Source organism: Anabrus simplex, chromosome 3 (genome assembly GCF_040414725.1).
Source record: "Anabrus simplex isolate iqAnaSimp1 chromosome 3, ASM4041472v1, whole genome shotgun sequence".
Lineage (NCBI taxonomy): Eukaryota > Metazoa > Arthropoda > Insecta > Orthoptera > Tettigoniidae > Anabrus > Anabrus simplex.
This window is the reverse complement of record NC_090267.1, coordinates 61371315-61395346: the sequence shown is the minus strand read 5'-3', so window position 1 is coordinate 61395346 and position 24032 is coordinate 61371315. Positions and strand designations below refer to the sequence as shown.

Here is a 24032-nt window from a genome sequence, read left to right as displayed (position 1 = left end):
TATCTTGACACTTACTGCACACTGTTCGTATTGTCAAAAATAACTTTCATTCGAAGCACAGTTTATCATGGCTCACTTTCACAACAAAGAAATAAATAGCTCTCTCTCGTAATATATCGTAATGTTCCTTCTCACTATCATAGTTCTACAAGTATTCGTGTATGAACACAATACTTCACAATAACACTGAATTACGAAGTTCATTATACAGTCTATCCACACGGGTTGTTTCAAATGGTACAGTCGGTTACGAAGATACGTGAACAGTCTTTCTACACAAATTAAAGTTTTCTAGGATTTGAAAATACTCAAAATAGTCGATATGTTGCATCCTACACTCACAATATTCTAAGTTGAAACAGTTCAAGAAACAGTTCAAGACTATTACAATTCAAATTAGTCGTGCCAACTTCAAGTTTGTTATTGAGATATTTGTTAAGTCCAAATATTGGCGAAATATTACAAGTCTTATGACTTCGATGTCATACACACGTTAATTCCTGAAGTTTGAATGTCTTTGACGAATTGTAAGTCCAACGATTTATAAGTTACTCACTGGTATTCACAGAAACTAAGTGTCAAATTGCCGTCGAAATTATATAAGTATTACGATGTTCCGGCAGAATGAACACCGAGTTCGACTCCACTCGTCGCGATCAGCATGACTGTGATCCAGCTGTGAAGAATGCGAACTGATTTGCTATGGTCTGGTCTGCTGCTTATATTCCGTAAGACCCAAGGTTGCTTGCAACGTCAATAGGGGAAATGTGATTCCTTTCTCGCTTATATCTCTTGAACGCATTGATGGATTTTATTGAAATTGACATATGTTTACGTTCAGAACATGAGCTACACGATGATGTATATCTCATTTCTGCATCATCATCGGCTAAAAAGTTAGACATTTTCCTTCCAGTGCATTCGAGAGAAAGGCGTACAACAAGTGGCAGTGACGTCACCCGCAGGTTCATTGCTCGTGACGTGTGCTGCTCGCCACGAGGAGCTTCGTATCGCGCTCGCACAAGATGTCGGGCATACGAACACGTATTACTGCCGTCCCTTTTCCATACATTCCGGCAATTATAAAATAATGTACCGGGCTGGAACAGTTCCTGGGACAGTATACAACCCCGCTCGGAGACCAAAGGGGAAATTTCACTTGCTGTGAGTGGGACGTGAACAGAAAGAAATTAAATTGTTTATTAGTACACTGATTTGGTTGACGAGATGAACAGCGATGAAGAAGTGGAGAAAAAATTCGTCTGGTACATCTTCTCCGTTCCACGGAAAAAGTATAGAATCCTGGATATATTTTGTAGCTTAGAAGACTAGAGAGCCAGTTCACATTCTTTGGCTGTTCCCCTCTTAGTAGCCTCTTACGACATGCAGGGGAAACAAAAATTTGTTTCGCTAAATCGAAAGAAATATGAGGGTATCCACATAAGAATGGTAATAAATATAATTTCGTGTGGCTGTTAATAGCTTGGTGCAGCCAATGTAAGAAAGATCCTCCGTCGTAGGTGGGCGGCATATGCCGTATGCTGGAAACAGTGCGCTATTGTAGCGGACGATAGTGTTCTATGTGGTGTGTGAGTTAGAGGTATGTTGGGGATAGTACAAATACCCAGAAAACGAGCCAGGGAAATTAACCATTTAAGGTTAAAGTCTCCAACCCAGCCGGGAATCGAATTCCGGGCCCTCTCAAACGACGTCAAGGAACCGTATAAAGGGCTGGTAAGTCTCATGAATTGCGAGAAGGTGAAAGACATTATAGACCTCGTATATATAACAAGTTGTTATTATTATTGTTATTATTATTATTATTATTATTATTATTATTATTATTATTATTATTATTATTATTATTATTATTATATGCGGATAATCAATCAATCAATATTGATCTGCATTTAGGACAGTCGCCCAGGTGGCAGATTCCCAATATGTTGTTTTCCTAGCCTTCTCCTAAATGATTTCAAAGAAATTGGAAATTTATTGAACGTCTCCCTTGGTAAATTATTCCAATCCCTAACTCCCCTTCCTATAAATTAATATTTGCCCCAGTTTTTTCTCTTGAATTCCAACTTCATCATCATATTGTGATCTTTCCTACTTTTATAAACGCCACTCAAACTTATTCGTCTACTAATGTCATTCCACGCACCTCTCCGCTGACAGCTCGGAACATACCACTTAGTCGAGCAGTTCTTCTTCTTTCTCCCAATTCTTCCCAACCCAGACTTTGCAACATTTTTGTAACGCTACTCTTTTGTCGGAAATCACACAGAACAAATCGAGCTGCTTTTCTTTGGATTTTTTCCTATTCTTGAATCAGGTAATCCTGGTGAGGGTCCCATACACTGGAACCATACTCTAGTTGGGGTCTTACCAGAGACTTATATGCCCTCTCTTTTTACATCCTTACTACAACCCCTAAACACCCTCATAACCATGTGCAGAGATCTGTACCCTTTATTTACATTCCCATTTATGTGATTACCCCAATGAAGATCTTTCCTTATATTAACACATAGATACTTACAATGATCCTCAACAGGATCCATTAATACTACGCAAATTACTTAGAGACGTGCATTTGCCTTCGTGTGTGCCCATATTTCTTTCATTCTTCAACTGAGGGGTTCCTTTCTGCCTTCAGACTAGGTTAATTACGTAAGTATATCTGCACCAGAAAAAGGTAATATTAACGATAAATATTTGTCTAATACTCGTATCCGTTATTCTTTGCAAACTAAACTAGGAGATCGACATCAGTTAGCTCTTTAGTTGTATTACTAACAAAATTATGATTTCTAGCAAGATAGTGCTTAGAAGGGCAGCTACTATTAAAACTATAATCCACTAAGGATGGACCCTGTCTAAGATAACGTCGGGAGAGGTCATGTTGAGAAGGGCAGCTTGCTTTAAAACTATAATCTTCTCTCCAAAATGGTGCCGAGAAAGGCAGCTTGCCTTAAAACTATAAACCACTGAGGTTAGGCACTTCTCTAAGATGGTGTTGGCAAAAGGGGATGTCGAGAAGAGCAGCAATTCTTAATCCACCGAGGATAGGCCGCCCCCTCTAAGATCGTGTCGAGAAGGGCAGCTTAGCTTAGCTTAGCTTAGCTTAGCTTAGCCCTAAAGGATACTTTCCTTTAGGATCGTTCCCTTTTTCAAAAATTCCGCGTCTGCATATGGCTAAGACCCAGACAAGTGAGGTTATACCGTTCGATCTTTTCAAAATTCCGCGGCAAAACAAATGCACGTAGTTAGGACTTGTCAAAATGGCAGCTATCAACTTAACAGCTGTTACTTATTCAAATTCCACGCTTCTACGTGGTTAATGTGGCAGCAGTGAGGTTAGCCACGTTTCACTTGTTCAACACGTGCACGTGGTTAGGACCTGTCGTCTTAACAGCTGTCACTTCTTCAAATTTCCCCCCCCCCTACATGGTTAAGATGGCACCAGGTAGGTTAGGCGCTGTTAAGATGGTAGCAGTGAAGTTAGCCAAGTTCACTTGTTTAAATTCCGCGCCCACGGGGATAGGACCTGTCACATTGACAGCTGTCAAAAGCACGTGGTTTAGGGACCTCCAAAATGGCGTCGGGAAAGACATCTAACCGCAAAACTAGGCCTTGCGTATTTAGGCTCCTCCATGTAGTTGGGTGTGCTCTCTTATGCTAATCGCCACTGCCCTGATAATCAAAATAGCGTTGCGAGAATACCTTACTACTCAAGATGGCATCGGGAAGGTCATGGCGACTGTACACGTCGGCAAGGGCATCTTCCTGTAAAACTGAGGTTATACCCCTCCAAGGTGGCGACTGTGATGTTAGGCTTGCTCTCTTATATAAAATCCACGTCAGGAAGGGCAATTAGCCGTAACAGTGGGGTTAGGCCCCTCCAAGATGGCGTCTATGAGGTTAGGCTCGCTCTCTTAAGCGAAAATCACCGAATTGGCATTGTACAACTACTATACTAAGGGTCAATGACCTTGGTCCACAATCAGCATAGTTACACTGCTAGGGGTCAATGACCTCGAGTTCTGGAGCAGCAGAAAATATGCTGACTAATGATCCTGAACATAAATTGCTCTCCTACTTATGTATGTGTACTAATGAGTGGAATTAAGAAAACGACGATAATAATAAAGATCAATTCCCTTCCCACATAGATATTAAAGTTTTGGAAACTTAATCATTGTAAAAAACCCTAACCTCTCATATCGATCATTCTGAATGTCACCAATCATCTCTGAATGCATCTTCCAATTCTATTATTCCATGATGAATCCCTTCTTCATATTTAACAAATACAATAATGTCTCGATTATCCGCGTTCCGCTTAACCGTGCTCCCGTGTTACCCAAACCAGATAAATAATATCGATCGTCATTATATCACCGCCCAACAATTCAATTGCTTTACTGTTCGAGTCTAATCCCTCTGTTATGAGAGATATCAGACTCAATGCCCACGCAATGACTCCATGCAATGACTCCATTGTTACTAACCGCCATCCAATAGTTGTTTCGCAGTCCTATTTGTCAGTTCACTAGGGAGTATATTTCCATGCAGTAAAATGATTCGACGGCGCTCTCTATCTCGAAGATAAGTTCAGCAGAAAAAGTTGCGTTAATATTAGGGTTTCTAAGGTCCTTGCCCCTAATGTTTACGCAACACTTGTAATCACTATGTCAGCCGTCGGTCAAATTAATGGGTTAAGGAAACCGTAAGGTGATACAGATAGAAGATAATTTTAATGACATGAAACGGTTACACCGTGGTGAAATTATAATGAAAAGGATGGCGACGACCGACTTCAGCAACCTGGAAAGCAAAATCGGTCATACTGATGGTTTGATTGTGATCGGAAAGTCGCTGCTCCTGCACAAAATGGCAAGACAAAAAGAACACCGGCTGGCATTATGATATAGCGACTTATGCACAATATGGCTGTGAAAAACGAGCCGGCGTAATCAAACAGAAGACTACTGAATATTTTGTTACGAAATTCTAAGTACTGTTTGTTGTTTTTAATGTACACGTACTACTTTTTTACGCATTGATTTCATTTTAACCTGATTATTCCCATTGTATTTAGTTCAATAATTTAATCATCTGTCTAATTTCCATTAAAACCAATTTTTCAGCAACCATACGTTTCATCCGGATTTTTCCTTATCCAAGGTAGTCTTGGTCCACATTAATTTTGATAATCGTGATTCTCTGTATAGTAATATGTTCTACGTAAGACGTACTAAACTCGAATTCTCGGAAATATATCTTAAATATTTCCATTGTGCTATTTATATATTTAAGATGTTTCTCTCTTACTCAGTCATTTGGACAAGGGCAGAAATAAGCATTTCTTTATCGTATAATCACTATGTTTCTGGAAATTAGTTTTAAGAGTTGACAATATTTACTAATTTCCTTCAGAAATTTTTAGTTAGATTAGGTAATGTTCTAGAGACATTGATAGGAAAGTAAATGCTGTAAGTTCCCTAACACATAGGGTGAAGTATTACATTTACAAGTACAAAATCATGTCGAGCAGCCTAAATAAGATGTGAGAACGTGTCACAATCTGTTTCTGGTAAACTGAAAGAGATAAATTCAATATTTTAACATTTTGAGGTAATTCAAGACCCATGTAATCTAAATGCTACAAAGATACAGGGTTCTCCTTGTACAACCTGACAGCTTGCACTCGGCCCACATAGACACAGCCGGCTTGTACTCGGTCCTCGCTTCTTACACCTGTAAACTTGCTGCAAAAGTAAATGAACAATTTTTCAAAAGCAGAGATAACAGCACTCAACTGGGTAAGAGAATGTACAACAAGCATGCAAAATAGATACAACCCGAATAATGGGGAAATTTAGTTAGTAGTAGCGCTTATATACAATGTGACCCATTAACCCCGTACTTTCTACATTTGAGTGTCCCACATGCGCTGATGACGAATGGGATGCCTAATACCTGGTTTTCAAAGGAGCGCTACAGCATACTATATTTCTGATTCCCGATAGATTAAAATTATGCGTGTGTACTCGTCGTTGCTGAACACACAAGCCATTGCCGATATGTTGGCAGCAACTGTACCAAATAGCAGCCTACTACTAAATGTTCAAAAGCGAGGCGAACGTACGAACGCAAAGGCGCTTATTTCACGGATAGCGCCGTGCGGCCATCCAGTGGTTATCTCTTCATGTTCTGACGTAACATACCTGCAGGCAGTAATACCCCTGTAAAATTCAGTTATTAGACTTCCCATTCATCACTAGTGCATGCGGGACACTTACAAGCAGAAGGTACGGCGCTGACGGGTCACCTGGTATATATATGTTTTACGGCATATTTGGTGTGCATTTACAGCACTATGAAAAGCACAAAGCGATCGAAGCATCTAAATTTATCAAATAAATTCTGTCCTAAAATAAGCGTTGTAAATATTAAATGAATGATCACTGAAATTTTAGAGGATTTCGACAATGAATCAGAGAAAAATGCATTCCGTCATTACGTACTTGTTTATCCTGATAACATCTGGAAAGAGCAGAAGTGTTAAGCGGGTATTTGTATTTGACGACGCTTATAACAGTAACACACGTTGAATTACTGCCTCTGGCGTTCCTTCTCACAACAATATTTCAAGAATTGTGAACAGAATTATTTCTAGCCGTAGAACATGCCCAATTAACAATTTTTTTTTCTCTTGCAAATTAGATTCCTGAAGAAGAGTAATACCCCTGTAAAATTCAGTTATTAGACTTCCCATTCATCACTAGTGCATGCGGGACACTTACAAGTAGAAGGTACGGCGCTGACGGGTCACCTGGTATGTATATGTTTTACGGCATATTTGGTGTGCTTTTACAGCACTATGAAAAGCCTTCTCAGTGTTATTTCGCTAGATTGTCCCTTCAGAAAATTCTGAATTCCGCTAACAGCGCCACTTTTCAAAGGCCGTAATCCTATTCCTGTTTGCTTCCCCGAGTCCCTAGGCCTCAGTTCCATATGGCAAAACACTCCACACAAAATTCTTTAACTCCGACATTGCAAGTCGCGTGGCATTTATGTGGTGCAATTGTGTTTTAATTAAAAGACACTACAGTATTTCCTGTGCATATATTTTATCGTCACTGCGGTGTCATAACTGCGAATGTGGCAATGTTCTTTCTATCCATTATTTTCCTTAAGATTGGTCACGTCTCCAGCCACATTTTGATGTGCAGTCCATCAGAACAATTTTTGTTATATATATTTCCATTTATTTAGGAACGAACGTCTCCATTTATAGGCTGCCTTTAAAAACAAGGTAAAACAATCAAATTATAGCTATACAGTTCTATTAATGAAGGAAAACTCTAAATTATAAAGGAGATATGCTAAACAGTATAATTAGTGTGGCATTTCAGTGCTATAGAGGAGGTGTCTCAGGATCTTGATGGAGAGTCGGAGAATGAGAGTCACAATTTCATGAATGACTGAGCTGAATTGGAATTTGAAAGCTATTACACAAGGCGACAAAGTGACAAGGTACGGTACCACGCGCTCCGACCATTATCCTATTACTGCAATTCGCTGAAGATGGTAATTAAATTTGTTGTAAGGCATTATGGGTTTTTAAAGGAAAATGAATCGTACCGAACCGCGCTGTAGGGATGTATGTTTGTGTGACCTATTTACGCGCTCCTACAGTATATTGCATGTAAGGTTCATTTCTCCTTACACGTGAACATAAGAAAATGAGCACAACGAACATTGCTCTGATGGACTGTATATCCGTATGTGGCTGGGTTGGTTGACCAGTCTTAAACGAAATAATGGATAGGAAGAACATGTCACGCAGCAAAGATATCGGGGGTTAAGAGACAGTATCTCACAAGGATCTTTCTAGCCATTATTCTCCGTAATATTGGTTACTCCTCTTAGCCACATATGGATATGCAGTCCATCAGAACAATATTCGTCGTGGTCATTTTCCTATGGTTAATCGTAAAGGAAAATTAACCTTATGGTACCCCATTGTAGGGATGTAGGCTGTATTTGCATGACCCATTTACGCACTCTTACAGTATAGTGCATTTAAGATCCAGTTTACCTTACACTTCATCATGGGGAAATGAGCACAATGAACCCTATTCTGATGGACTACATATCCATATGTGCTTGGGAAGTGTTACCAGTCTTAAGGGTATTAATGTCTATGAAGAGCATTGTCAGATACAAGGTCTTGTCTCTTAACCCTCGATATGTGCAATCCTGTACGATTCATGCCCAACGCACAGCTTGTCTGTCTGCTTCCTATAAATAAATTCTAGATTTCATTTTTTCTGTTAAAGAGGACCTATTATATCACTATGTACTAAATTATTGACATTTAACACATTTTTGTTACAGGGTCGACTACGGAAACTTCGAAAATGAAATCCGTGATTATGTACTCATTTTATGCGGCAACACCTCGAAGCAACATAAATATTACTTGGATATCTATCATCACAATGATGTCCGACTCGTCGGCTGAACGGTCAGCGTACTTGCCTTCGGTTCAGAGGGTCCCGGGTTCGATTCCCGGCCGGGTCGTGGATTTTAACCTTAATTGGTTAATTCCAATGGCACGGGGGCTGGGTGTATGTGTCAAATAGAAAGACCTGCACTTGGCGAGCCGAACCCTGCCTGGGATATCCCGGCACTAAAAGCCATACGACATTTCATTTCATCACAATGATGACGTATATCAGATTACTGTACCGCAGTATAATGAAAATGGAATTTTTGTTTGATGATAGGAGCAAAATGAATGAATAAAGAAATCAAATACGAATGCTATACTCATATAGCTGTAAAATTTCATGACTTAAAACAGTCAAGAAGGTACTCTAGTTCATCTTCAGGTATTCAGTCAAAGGACGCCAAGAAATAACTCCAAATCACCTGACTGATATCTGTTTTCTTCATTGCTACATTGTTTTCCACTCCAATGTTCCCAAGATCTGTTTTACGAATTAACTCCCAGGTTTTTACCAAGAACTTTCCCCAGCATATGTTCTTCGATTGCGCTTTTCTTCATTGGAAAATGGCGTAAAGTGCGACTCATCCAGGAATGACGTCGTTTCCATATTAATTTCAGCAGAGATTCCTTTCACGTAATTCTACAGAAAACTTCGCCATATCGCCCTTACGCCTGCGTAAACGCTGTGTGATATTCTGAGAGATATACCGATCCGCATTACATACATATCATGTATGTATGTTCAGTCCTCAGCCCTAAGGCTGGTTGGATCCTCAACAGCTCCGCCATCAGCTGTCATAGATGGCGTAGGCATCACTGAAGAGACGTACTAGGGAACTGAGGAGTGAGGTAGGTTCCCGGCGCTTCCCTCACCGAGCCAGGAGTTGCTATTACATATGAGTCGGAGAAGCCCACTGAAATGCAGGCACCAACTGACCCTATGATCAACATTTTCATACCATTCATAGCAGGGACTGGGCCGATGACCTTCGATTTTAGGCCCCTTTAAACAACAAGCATCATCATCATCATCATCATCATAGCAGCGACTGGCTGCATAAGGAATGGCATTACTGGCATCGCTCACACCTCAGTCACCTTCAAATTGTCAAAGCCAAGGAGAAGGCAGAGACAGATCAGTGAAAGTAACAAAATTGCTCTAGTATATTCCAGAAGACATAGTGCACCACTGTAAACACTAGGTCCGGCCAGCAAAGGCATATATATGTCAAGAGCGATAATTCTTTGAAAATATTCAAACGATATTGAACTTTAGATGGCAGTGCCTTACCGAACAAAATTCTAAGCTGAAATATATTTCATAACGGTTTTCGCAGACTCTACTGCGATATGTCGTCTCTTTTTTTTAATTTTTTTTTTTTTTGCTTTACGTCTCACCGACACAGATAGATCTCTTGGCGACGATGGGACAGGAAAGGCCTAGGAGTTGGAAGGAAGCGGTCGTGGCCTTAATTAAGGTACAGCTCCAGCATTTTCCTGGTGTGAAAATAGTAAACCACGGAAAACCATCTTCAGGGCTGCCGACAGTGGGATACGAACCCACTATCTCAGCTCACAGCCGCGCGCCTCTAACCGCACGGCCAACTCACCCAGTTATATGTCGTCTCATCTATCCATGCAACTACATGCATTTTTCGGAAACGCCAAATTTCAAAAGCCTGAAGGAATTTAATACCGGTAGTTCATAACAGTAGTGAATGACCGCCTGGCCACTTCACTGAATGGTCACCATCCTGACCTTCCGTTCAGAGGGTCTTAAGTTTGATTCCTGGATGATTGGGTGAATTTAGTCACTTGAGGTCCAAGTATATATACTCATATACAGTACACACCACAAACCACTTTACCAACCGCTGTAGAGACACGCAGTGGCGAATACTTCCCTACTCATAGAACTAGCCCCAATACGAGCAGCTAGCCAATGTGTGGCACTGTTCGTCCCTACAATCCCACCAGGGTGAGAGAAAAGTGCTGGAGGAAGAAGACCAGTGAACAATTCGTATCTTGTTGTAGTATGTATGTTTAGCTGTCAGGCTCAAGGCTGGTCGGATCTCGACCAGTTCCGTCATCAGCTGTTGAGGATTGTTCGATATATATATATTCGATTTACTTCTCGCGCTGATTTTTCTCTCCTCGCCGAGTGAGAAAGCGAAATTCAAACCGTCTCTACAAGTGGCACACCGAGCTCGATAGCTGCAGTCGCTTAAGTGCGCCCAGTATCCAGTATTCGGGAGATAGTAGGTTCGAACCCCACTGTCGGCAGCCCTGAAAATGGTTTTCCGTGGTTTCCCATTTTCACACCAGGCAAATGCTGGGGCTGTACCTTAATTAAGGCCACGGCCGCTTCCTTCCCACTCCTGGCCCTTCCCTGTCCCATCGTCGCCATAAGACCTAACTGTGTCGGTGCGACGTAAAGCAACTAGCAAAAAAAAAAAACAAGTGGCACACCAAATCTAACCGTACCGCGTTGAAGAAATGTATGTTAACATGACGTATTTACGCACTCCTACACACCTAAATTTTCCTTTACATATTAGCGTCGGTAAATAAACAACACTAAAATTGTTCTGATGTACCGCCTAGCATTATATGGCTGGGAGGCGTGACCAGCCTTAAGGAAAATAGTACCGCCCTTGGTAATGCGCGTAAACACATCACATACTGCACCCGCCCCCCTACCCATAAAATCTCCGGCGATAAATCCAGGGTCGTTATCTGTGTTAAAATCAAGTGTGCATATATATATATATATATATATATATATATATATATATATATATATATATATATATAATTTAGCGACATGAAGAATAGGAGAATACGGGTGTCATATAACCACGATCGAATGAGAAAAATATTTTATTTTTTAAATCAAAGGGGTTTATTGTAATCCTAACGATGATGAAAAATGACACAAATATACAAGGCGAATACATAATCGAATTTCCCATAGACTTTGGATAACGTTGAGCATTGTTCAAACTTTGGGGATAAGACCGAGTATAACCATTCAAAAAGAGTCTATTTCATGACTTCACGTTACAGAATATTAAATAATCATCACTGAAGCTACTCCCACTTTTACTGAACAAAAAATTCATAATACTCAAATATAAACAAATCTGAGTGACACCTAATCTAACATTAACAAACTTCCCACTGGAAAAACCTTTAGTATAAACAAACACAACTTCAGATTCCTTGGGTTCAAATCGAACCCCCACATGTATATACACGAACCCGTCGCACCATTGTTAAGGGCCTTTTACACGCTCAGACATCTGTCTGTACAGACCTTGTTTGTGCAGACAAGTCGTTGCGTGTAAATGAATCACCGACCGGAATTTTGGTCTGAACTGCGGTCTGTGTTCGGCCTGTGCAAAGTCTGGCGGAGTTTGAATTAACACAGACCACATGCAGACAAGTCTGAGCGTGTAAAGCTTACGCAGACAACGCTGCAGACAGATAGCACAGTCCTTCGTCTGGGAGCGTGTGTGTAGTGTTGTACTGTAGCCCAGTGTTTGCTCTCAATACAAGAACAGCTATGAGTGAGTTTACTCAAGATTCGCGTAATTGTACCCGTACATTTATGACTGAATTCATAGAACTCTATAAATCATTGCCAAGTGTTTGGAAAATCAAGTGCAAAGAATACAGTGACCGGAATAAAAAAAACGCGGCATATGATGTATTAGTTTCTAAACTTAAAGAAGTGGAAATCAGTGCGGACCGTGAAATGGTTGTGAAGAAAATTAACAATCTTCGGAGTGCGTACAGAAGGGAGTTAAAGAAAGTTCATCACTCAAAGCGCTCAGGAGCCGGAAGTGATGAAGTATACACTCCAACATTGTGGTACTTTGATATGCTGTCCTTTCCACAAGATCAAGAACTGCCTTGGCCATCGATCTCAAACATGGACGAACCAGCACAACAAACGGTAAGTTAAACAGCCAGTGTAGTTGCAATATACTCTTTTAATTAACACAATGTAGTTACGAACAAATATATAGTTGTACACATCAGTACAGTGTAAGGTAATCAATGTTGTCTACTGCACAACCATCAAAACATTTGTGAAGTCTTTTTCATTTCAAAACACAGCGAAAACTGAAAACCGTTAACCAATAAGTTGTTCTTGTTACTCTGAAATTCGAAACGAACATTTCTCGAACGGATTTAGGATCTAATGAACAATTCCTGTTGTGCCCTATCCGCAACCCTACAAGAGGATTATCCTCGGTAGTAGATCCTTCCAGATCTGCTGCAGTAATGTAAGATGAAGCACACTTTCGTCGCAAGAAATTATGCAACACACAACATGCCATTACAACGGCATCTATGTTATCTGGTTTCAAGGAGATTGCAGTATGGAAAATCCTGAATCTAGCACTTAAAATTCCAAACGCGTTTTCCACAACTCTTCGAGTTCGTGATAAGAAGTAGTTGTAAACACGTCTGTCCTCTGTCAAATTCTTCTGGCTGAATGGTTTCATAAAGTTCTCTCGCAGGGAAAACGCTTCATCTCCGATGAAAACAAACGGTAGATCCTCACATGTCGCAGGTTTGGGAACGTTCAGCTTATTACTTATTAGCCTTCTGTAGAACTCCGTATATTCCAGGACACCTCCATCCGATATACGACCATTGACACCAAAATCAACCAGTGTGAATTCACAGTTAGCATTGACTATACCCAATAAAACGAGGCTGTGATAACCTTTATAGTTAAAATAGAATGAACCGCTATTAGCTGGAGGAATAATCCGCACATGCTTTCCATCTACGGCTCCCAGTGCATGTGGAAAATTCCATTTTTCTTCAAAATCCTTTGCAATATGCCTCCAGTCCTCCTCGGACTTTGGAAACTAGAAATAAAAACACAAACACATTTTCAGTCAAACATTAATCTTGAAATTCGCTATACAATACAGTGGTAACTGTTAATTCTGTAGGAAAATGTGTAATATGCTAACTACTTAAAAACCAATCTTTTAATTTGTTTTAACTTCATTTTATTTTAATTGAGGGACTGTCTAGCTGAGGCGGTGAGGGTGTACTCGGCCCAACCGGAGGGACGCGGGTTCGGTTCCCCGTCAGGAAGCCAAAAATGTAAGAAACGAGACTTCCACTTCCGGAGGTGCACATGGCCCTGAGATTCACTGAGAAAAATACCGTGGCCTTTCAACCTTGAAAGACCTTTGGCCTACCAACCGACCGCTGCTCAGCCCGTGGGCCTGCAGATTACGAGGTGTCGTGTGTTCAGCACGACGGCCGTTAATGTTGGCTTTCTTCACCGGGTCGCCATATCACCGTCAAATAGCTCCTCAGTTGTAATCACGTAGGCTGAGTGGACCTCGGACCAGCCCTCAGGTGCAGGTTAAAAACTTCATACCTGGCCGGGAATCGAACCCGGGGCATCCGGACAATGGGCAGACACGGTACCCCTACACCGCGGGGCCGGCCAGAAGTACACTTAGCCTACAACAAAAATGAGTACCAGGTTAACCCCTTAACGCTAGTATACCTATGGTAGAAGTGATTAAAAATAGCCAGACACCTACAGCATACGAATGAATACATTTGGAATTAGAAAAACGCCTAAAGGTATCAAACACAATACGCGTGTGACAGCTGTTGATGCCTTTAAGAGTCAGACCAAGTTAAGGGGTTAATTTCTGATGGCAAAGGTGGCCGGGTGTAGAGCTGACCCCTCTATCCCACCAAGTGCTGAGGTTACGGATAGTGTGGTAGCCTTCAACCTTCCACTCCTCCGAGGGCCTTCATGGTCTGTGCAGAGATGACTTTGCTTTACTTACATATTATTTTCATTCGTATAATAACATATTAATTATGTGCCTATTTCCTGCAGGATATGCAAGAGGTTCCGCCTCCAGATGATTCAGAAGAAAGTGACGATCAAAGGAAGGAACCGGAATTGGACCCAGAAGAATGCAGTACGTTGGAAGGAATTTCTACCCCAGGATCTTCTTCCTCATGCATTACCACACCATCAACATCTAAGGGTGTAACCATCAGAGGGTCGAGAAAAAGACCAATGAAAGAAGATCCACTATCGGTAGTAGTTGCGAAATTAAATCAACTAGAAAAAGAAGACGGCACCGATGCTGTCGGTAAAGTGTATGCTGAGAAGTTGAGGTGCTTAGATCCAACTCAACGAATATATGCAGAAAAGATCATTAGCGAAGTTTTCTTCGAGGCACAGCTTAAAAATCTTAGTAGATACACGAGACTAACCGCAGTAGAAGATCACAATACTTCTGGACAGTTTAGGCCTCATATGCAGCAACCTCAGGGGACTACTCTGTTTCGAGATCAAATACGTTTCCAAGAATTATCAAATAGGGGACCTGAAAACAGTAACATCGTGGCCCAGTTTGTGCAAACATTTGATCCAAATGAAAACAGTACATTTTAATCAGTTAGAATGCGATTTTCCTTCTGCTTTATGTTTATATTATTTCCATTATATTATACTTTTTACAATTTACAATTATGGTTTCACGTTGTTCCTACTACCATGTATTAATTAATTAATAAATCCAGGAATACCACTTATTTTTTTGATTGCACATGAATATATTGACTTAATCACACTAAAACTGGTAGAGAATAAAATACATTACTTCCATCCACCAATTTCGGATCACCTGAAACTAGGAGAGATTGCAATCCAAATGTTGTTTTGATACGCAACATTTCCTTATCACAACTTCTTCATCTATTACGACATTAAATATTAAAATTAAGCCTACTAACTATTTACACCCAATCTTTAAATTGTATTTTAATTAATTAATTAGTTAATTTTGTCCTAGATGTTAACAGTGTTATATGATCTAGGAAAACATGTAGGCCTATCTTAACACTTAGTGAGTTCAATTAGTGCTTCATGTCACAATTCTGTACCTGGTACAGTTATACTACAATTACAACACACATTGTGAATAACTGCATGAATATATGAATGAATGAATGAATGAATGAATGAATGAATGAATGAATGCACGATTGAATTGTATTGATGCATATTTGCAAGACCCAATAAATACCGGTACTCTTCTCTCCCTGTCACGGATAACCACCGGCTGAAGAGAGAGCCCTTATTATTATTGATGAATGAATGAATGAATGAATGAATGAATGAATGAATGAATGAATGAATGAATGAATGAATGAATGAATGAATGAATGAATGAATGCACTCAATTTATAGCTACGGAACTCCAGCAGCTGAGGAAGGAACACGCAATCTATTTTAGCTAAGCAAAATAATGCCTTTGAATTCTCACCTTTAAATATTCCTCTCTTAGTACTTCATATATAGCACGGCATGTTTCAGGAATGATGTGGCTTAACGATGAAGGAGACACTATAGCAGAAAATTTAAGGTCCGCATAGCTTCTTCCCGTTGCCAGAAACCTCAATGTTACTACAAGTCTTTCAAATGCACTTATCGATTTTCTCATTACACTGTCTTCTCTCCTTATATACGGTGTGACATACTGCAACAGCACTAAGAATGTCTCTTCGTCCATTCTCAGGTAGTTAAACCAGTCATCTTTTTCCAGTTTTAACTCCTTCAAAAGATTAACGTGCGAAAGCGAAACACGTTGTAGAAGCCAGTCTTTTGCCCACCTTCTACGTTGTAATTTCTTCCTCTTTTTAACTTCCGAAATAACAACACTAGACAGAAGTACCGCTTTGTAATTTAATTTACTTAATCTGGCCATGGTCAGGAAATACTACCTGTGCTCGTCTCGACAGACAACACTGTGCGAAAGGTGTACAAATGGTCGGAACGTGTAAACGCAGCGTGGACAGTGCAGACCAGATGGAATCAACAGCTATCAACGTGAACATGAGTCAACACTAAACCAGGATGGACGCCCAGTAGCTAACCGAGGTGTCAAGGAGGAACAATAGGGCTGAGTAATACCATTCTATTATGGATGACGTGAGGGGTACGGAGAATCCATTTTGTAATGCTGTAGCTAGTGATTGATAGGGATTCTTAGTTAGTTAAATTGTAAATGTGCAAAGGCATGGCACAGAGTTTATTGTAGTAACAAGTATGAGTGACTTAATTTTTAGATATGGGAAAATTTGTTTGTGGGAAGGTTTTCCTTTTTCCTTTTATTTTGGGAATACTGCTAGTATCTTTGGGGTTACTTTCCTGTGTAGTTGATTTGAATATAGTCAGTTGTATCATTAGTGCTTGGGATTGGTTTTGTAAGGGGCTGGTACTGTCGGAAATCGCACAGAAAAAATCGAATGCCTTTAATGAGGATACTTGTATCTCAGAAGGTGAAGATGTTACGGACCTGAAAATTGGTAATTGGAATCTTCTTTAAAAATAAAGAAATACGTAATTTTTGTATTTGGAAATTCCAATTAATGGGGGTTAAACAGGAGTGACAAATGGGGTGAATTTTTAGAAAGACAATATCTACAGTATATCTCAGAAACGTAAAATGTTACAGACGTAAAAGTTGGTATTTGGAATCTCCCGTAAAAGTAAAGGTGATTTGTTTTCGGAAACGCCACTTAAGGGGAACTAAAAAGGGGGTAAAATATTACAATGAGCATATATACAGTATATCTCAAAAACTTAACATGCTGTAGAAGAGTAAAAATGGTATTTTTATATTAAAAGTAAAGAAACATATAATTATTGTTTTCGGAAAAAACACTTGGGTGGGGGTAAAAATGACTGAAAATGAGGTTGAATTATTTTTATTAGGATACTGATATCTCAAAAACTGAAGACGTTATACACGTGAAGTTTGGTATTTGGAATCGCATTTAAAAATAAAGAAATGCGTATTTTGCCGGAAATCCACTTAAAGGGGGGAGAACTGAAAATTTAATTGAATGATTGAAGATACTATTATCTCAAAAACGAAAGATGTTTCAGACGTGAAAATTGGTATTTGGAATCTGCTTTAAAAGTAAAGAAACACGTATTCCTTTTACTTAACAAAATCCAATGAAGGGCGGGTGAAAGAATTGGAAAGTTATTTGAATTAATTTTATGAGGATACTTACATCTAATAAAAACTAAAATTATCGTCGCTATAAAACCTTTCTGTGCCGCGCGATGTAAATCAAATAGCAAAAATCTACAGTTGTTACAGACGTGAAAATTGGTACTTGGATCTCCTTCAAAAACAAAAAAACGCATTTTTGGGGAAAAACCACATTGGGGATGGAGGTGAAAAGGAGTTGTGAGGACGCATAACTCAAAAACTGAAGATGTTTCAGTCGTGATAATTGGTATTTAGAAGATTGCTTGATAATAAAGAAACAAGTATTCTTTTCGGAAAATTCACTTAATGGGCGGGAGTGTGAAAGGAAGTGAAAAAAGGGAATTCTTTTTATGGCGATACTTATATCTCAAAACTGAAGGTAACAGACATGGACATTGGTATTTGGAATCACCTTTAAACATAAAGAAACACGCCTTCATTTGGGGGCGGGGGGAATCAGCTTAACGGCGGTGGGGTGAAAAGGAGTTGAGACCAATGGATTTTACTGTTTATTATGTACATGATTCTGATTATAAGCCAATCACTTTTAATCTTTCCTGGGTTCATTTTCAAGAGACATCTTTTCCTTTGGAGAACTTAAAGTTACAATAGATTACAGTCGATTCTCCTGGCATATACCTAAATAAAAGTTTAAACACATTTGAAATAAACGATAGGAATGATATTGACCGTACAGTTGTTCACCTCTATAATAATGGTCAATAATGCACTGAAGTATATCACTCGTATCGCCAGAAATCCCTCCCTCTTGCCTACGCGCGACAATGGTGCTGGTCACATTGTCAACAATGACAATGGCAGCAGATGTAATTTACCGCCAAGTAGCGGTCTTACGTCTTGCTGCGGGGTCCAGAACATCAATAATAATAATAATAATAATAATAATAATAATAATAATAATAATAATAATCATAATAATAATAATAATAATAATAATGTCTTGGACAGTCGTCAAAATGTGCGGACCACGGTGGAAACGGGTCCTGGCCGCCTATTGACTACGAATGCAGTCCGGCCGAAGGTTCAGTACCGCCAAGGCACCCAAGAAGACACCACGCCGGATCTCTTCAAGGATTTGATCCGTTTTAGAAATGCTTATAGGAAAAGATGGCAAAGATTTGGGGACCTAACTGACCGGGCGGGATACCTAGAACTAGCCCAGAAAGTACGAAATTGATTGCTGGAAAGAAAGATCGAAAATGGGAGGAACTTCACCGTCAGATCGCGAATTTTGGCGGATTATTTATAAACTTTTAAGCATTCAATTACAAATTTCAGTATGATACCGTAGCGAAGCACGGGTATCTTGCTAGTAAGGAATATAATCTCATATTTTATTATATTTAATTTACCTACAATTCGTAGCTCATATCCATGGGATGTTCTCAACATTGAATTGCTTGCCTGAAGGAATCAGTCAATCAATCAATCAATACTGATCTGCATTTAGGGCAGTCGCCCAGGTGGCAGATTCCCTATCTGTTGCTTTCCTAGCCTTTTCCGAAATGATTTCAAAGAAATTGGAAATTTATTGAACATCTCACTTGGTAAGTTATTCCAATCCCTAACTCCCCTTCCTATAAATGATTATTTGCCCCAGTATGTCCTCTTGAATTCCAACTTTATCTTCATATCGTGATCTTTCCTACTTTTATAAACGCCATTCAAACCTATTCGTCTACTAATGTCATTCCACGCCATCTCTCCGCTGACAGCTCGGAACATACCACTTAGTAGAGCAGCTCTTCTTCTTTCTCTCAATTCTTCCCAACCCAAACATTGCAACATTTTTGTAACGCTACTCTTTTGTCGGAAATCACCCAGAACAAATCGAGCTGCTTTTCTTTGGATTTTTTCCAGTTCTTGAATCAGGTAATCCTGGTGAGGGTCCCATACACTGGAACCATACTCTAGTTGGGGTCTTACCAGAGACTTATATGCACTCTCCTTTACATCCTTACTACAACCCCTAAACACCCTCATAACCATGTGTAGAGATCGGTACCCTTTATTTACAATCCCATTTATGTGATTACCCCAGTGAAGATCTTTCCTTATATTAACACCTAGATACTTACAATGATCCCCAAAAGGAACTTTCACCCCATCAACGCAGTAATTAAAACTGAGAGGACTTTTCCTATTTGTGAAACTCACAACCTGACTTTTAGCCCCATTTATCAACATACCATTGCCTGCTGTCCATCTCACAACATTTTCGAGGTCACGTTGCAGTTGCTCACAATCTTGTAACTTATTTATCACTCTATAGAGAATAACATCATCCGCAAAAAGCCTTACCTCCGACTCCACTCCTTTACTCATATCATTTATATATATAAGAAAACATAAAGGTCCGATAACACTGCCCTGAGGAACTCCCCTCTCAACTATTACAGGGTCAGACAAAGCTTCACCTACTCTAACTCTCTGAGATCTATTTTCTAGAAATATAGCAACCCATTCAGTCACTCTTTTGTCTAGTCCAATTGCACTCTTTTTTGCCAGTAGTCTCCCATGATCCACCCTATCAAATGCTTTAGACATGTCAATCGCGATACAGTCCATTTGACCTCCAGAATCCAAGATATCTGCTATATCTTGCTGGAATCCTACAAGTTGAGCTTCAGTGGAATAACCTTTCCTAAAACCGAATTGCCTTCTATCGAACCAGTTATTAATTTCACAAACATGTCTAATATAATCAGAAAGAATGCCTTCCCAAAGCTTACATACAATGCATGTCAAACTTACTGGCCTGTAATTTTCAGCTTTATGTCTATCACCCTTTCCTTTATACACAGGGGCTACTATAGCAACTCTCCATTCATCTGGTATAGCTCCTTCGACCAAACAATAATCAAATAAGTACTTCAGATATGGTACTACATTCCAACCCATTGTCTTTAGTATATCCCCAGAAATCTGATCAATTCCAGCCGCTTTTCTAGTTTTCAACTTTTGTATCTTATTGTAAATGTCATTGTTATCATATGTAAATTGTATTACTTCTTTGGCCTTAGTCTCTTCCTCTATCTCGACATTATCCTTGTAAGCAACAATCTTTACATACTGCTGACTGAATACTTCTGCCTTTTGAAGATCCTCACATACACACTCCCCTTGTTCATTAATTATTCCTGGAATGTCCTTCTTGGAACCTGTTTCTGCCTTAAAATACCTATACATACCCTTCCATTTTTCACTAAAATTTGTATGACTGCCAATTATGCTTGCCATCATGTTATTCTTAGCTGCCTTCTTTGCTAGATTCAATTTTCTAGTAAGTTCCTTCAATTTCTCCTTACTTCCACAGCCATTTCTAATTCTATTTCTTTCCAGTCTGCACCTCCTTCTTAGTCTCTTTATTTCTCTATTATAATAAGGTGGGTCTTTACCATTCCTTACCACCCTTAAAGGTACAAACCTGTTTTCGCATTCCTCAACAATTTCTTTAAACCCATCCCAGAGTCTGTTTACATTTTTATTTACCATTTTCCACCGATCATAGTTACTTTTTAGAAACTGCCTCATACCTGCTTTATCAGCCATATCGTACTGCCTAACAGTCCTACTTTTAAGACCTTCCTTTCTATCGCATTTATTTTTAACTACTACAAAAACAGCTTCATGATCACTAATACCATCTATTACTTCAGTTTCCCTATAGAGCTCATTTGGTTTTATCAGCACCACATCCAGGATATTTTTCCCTCTGGTTGGTTCCATCATTTTCTGAATCAGCTGTCCTTCCCATATTAACTTATTTGCCATTTGTTGGTCATGCTTCCTGTCGTTCGCATTTCCTTCCCAATTTACATCTGGCAAATTCAGATCTCCGGCTACAATCACATTTCTTTCCATGTCGTTTCCCACATAGCTGACTATCCTATCAAATAATTCCGAATCCGCATCATTGCTACCCTTTCCCGATCTGTACACTCCAAATATATCAAGTTGCCTATTATCTTTAGAAATGAGCCTTACACCTAGAATTTCATGCGTCTCATCTTTAACTTTTTCGTAGCTTACAAATTCTTCTTTCACCAGAATGAAAACTCCCCCTCCCACCTTTCCTATCCTATCTCTACGATACACACTCCAGTGCCGTGAGAAAATTTCTGCATCCATTATATCATTTCTCAGCCATGATTCCACTCCTATTACAATATCTGGTAAATATATATCTATTAAATTACTTAATTCTATTCCTTTCTTTACAATACTTCTACAGTTCAGCACTAACAATTTTATGTCATCCTTACTTGATTTCCAGTTCCCTGTTCCCTTATCACCGCTCCCTAGGCCATCCCGTTTCCCTGAATGTACTTCCCTATTACCCTTCCAAACAAATTTCCTAACTTATACGTACCACTGCGGTTTAAATGAAGGCCATCCGAGCGCAACTGTGGATTTCTGTAAAAATGAAGTGCGCTTTAGCCACATAATATGGCCGTACATTTGAATGTTAGAGAGATTCAAGAAAATATGACAGTTACTGCTGTTACGAGATCTTTTTTCTCTTACCTGATGATATTTTCTCCGCTCCGATTTGGTTCTCCTTATACTACGCGGCGATACGAACTGTCTGCTTGCCAACATGTCTTACTACTGCTGAGACTATAGCCTCTCCTTGCGCACCCACCGTGACGTCATCGGCCTCTAGTAAGTTCTAGATAGCACTCCCCTACCATATATATACTCCCCGTTTACTTCTTTCGCCGATCAGCTGTGATTCAACTTTGTAATAGGCAGTGGAAGCTGGACCTCTGGACACGGCTGGACCGTGTCAATTTTAACTTACTTCGTGCTTCAAAACTGACTGGGTGAGCAGATACCTTTTATTACTATCTCATTTTCATAAAAGGCCTTATTTTCTTGGCTTGTGCTTTACCAAAGGTGTGGATTCGAACTTCAGTCCCTTCAGGACTTATCATAGCCTTGGTGCACTTAACTTTGCAATTAAGACATTATTATTTGGAATGTGGTGGCCAAAGTGCTCTGGACTGGCAGTATAATACTGCTCCCTGAACTTCACGTGTGGTGTGGTGAACTTTGTATCGCGTCAGTTCGTGCTGGGGACTCGGCAGCCTGATCCCTGCTCGATTTCCCATCCCTTTGTTGTTACTTCCTTTTTTTTTCTTTTCCTGCTTTCCTTCCCCCCCCCCCCCCTCTTTTTCCTTTCCCTTGTTAGTACAACTTAATCAGATTGCATGAGAAACACTGGTATTTTCTGGTCTTCTAAAACTGTTGTATCTCTCTTGTTTACATTTCGAACTTTCTAGTAATTTCCCCTTCCCAGCGCGTGTGCTAATGCTTTGCAGGACAAGATGTTATGCTACCTGTTCGCTCGTTAGTCTAGGGAATGTTTCGTACTGCTTATAAGAGATTGATTATCTATTTTAAAACTTTTTCTAGGTGTGTTGAGGTTGTAAGTTTCATTTCCAAGTCTATTACAATTATAATAATAATTCGCGTGGTTTTTCCTTTCACGATCTGTATTTACCAAAGATAAGGGTGATACCAAGAGTAGTTCCTCCTTTATTGTATCTGTAAATATCTTGTGTCAAAAAATCTAACTGTAACTTCCATGGTTCCCTTTGTTCTCGTTTTGATGAATGTTGATGATAGATGTTATTAGATATTAGATGCTTACATCAAAGATAATATGAATCAACTGTGTAATTCTGCCTTTTCTCGTACCTGGATGTATCTGCGATAGATATAATTGCTTGAATGATTTGCATTAAACCTCAAGAGGTTTTATTTATCCATTGTTATGTAAATATTTGTCATCTCCTTTGAATTGTTACAATATATCTGTTATTGAAACCTGTTCTTTGGGCAGTTCTTTATATATCTTCCCTTCCTTATCGTATTCTTTCTGTACCTACCGCGGAATTCTCTTGGGTTATGGCCCGAAACATATTTGTACGATGCATCGCTAGTGTTTAGGGAACTGGTTTGCGCTGCTTGTGGAAACTTGAACTGAGATACTACGCGCTTCCCTGCGTTCTGCTGCTCGATGCTCTATCAAGGTTGAGTCATTCGTTTCCTGCTTGTTGAAGTGCTGTTGTTTATATTTCGCCAAGAATCGCTAGTACTTGACAATAACACTATTCTATCGAACTCTGATTATTGAGACATAACTCATATAGTTGAGGACAAAACATGACGACCTCAGTTCCTAGAAGCGAGCTGGAAGCCAGCTGTAAATCCCACCCTGCACCCTGCTGAGTTAATGAGCTCTAAGTGATCCTTGTTTGTTTTGGAGAGGCTGCCAAACCACTTTCTTCCTCATTCTCTGTAGCATTTACCCTTTCTTCGTGTAGAGTGCAGGAGCCGATTTGGCATCTATGGCTGCAGCAGAGGTAGTAAATCCTATTAGTCACTAATAGACACCGAGCTGCCGCTGGAAA

At 39.7% G+C, this 24032-nt stretch overlaps 1 protein-coding gene across 1 annotated transcript; it reads right to left on the bottom strand.

The window, feature by feature from the left end:
• Positions 1-5668: 5668 nt before the first annotated feature.
• Positions 5669-22215, bottom strand: LOC136866652 (putative nuclease HARBI1). Its single transcript, XM_068226794.1, has 3 exons — positions 22141-22215; positions 12707-13410; positions 5669-5774 (listed from the first exon to the last, which is right to left on the bottom strand). The coding sequence occupies exons 1-3, from the start codon at positions 22213-22215 to the stop codon at positions 5669-5671; spliced, it is 885 nt and encodes a 294-aa protein (XP_068082895.1).
• Positions 22216-24032: the final 1817 nt, after the last annotated feature.

Coding starts and splice junctions, on each gene's coding strand:
- LOC136866652 (XM_068226794.1), bottom strand. CDS start 22,215: ATGTTGGCAAGCAGACAGTTCGTATCGCCGCGTAGTATAAGGAGAACC. Junction 13,411..22,140: donor AGCGGAGAAAATATCATCAG/GTAAGAGAAAAA, acceptor TTTTATTTCTAG/TTTCCAAAGTCCGAGGAGGA. Junction 5,775..12,706: donor CCTAAATCCGTTCGAGAAAT/GTTCGTTTCGAA, acceptor TTACTTTTGCAG/CAAGTTTACAGGTGTAAGAA.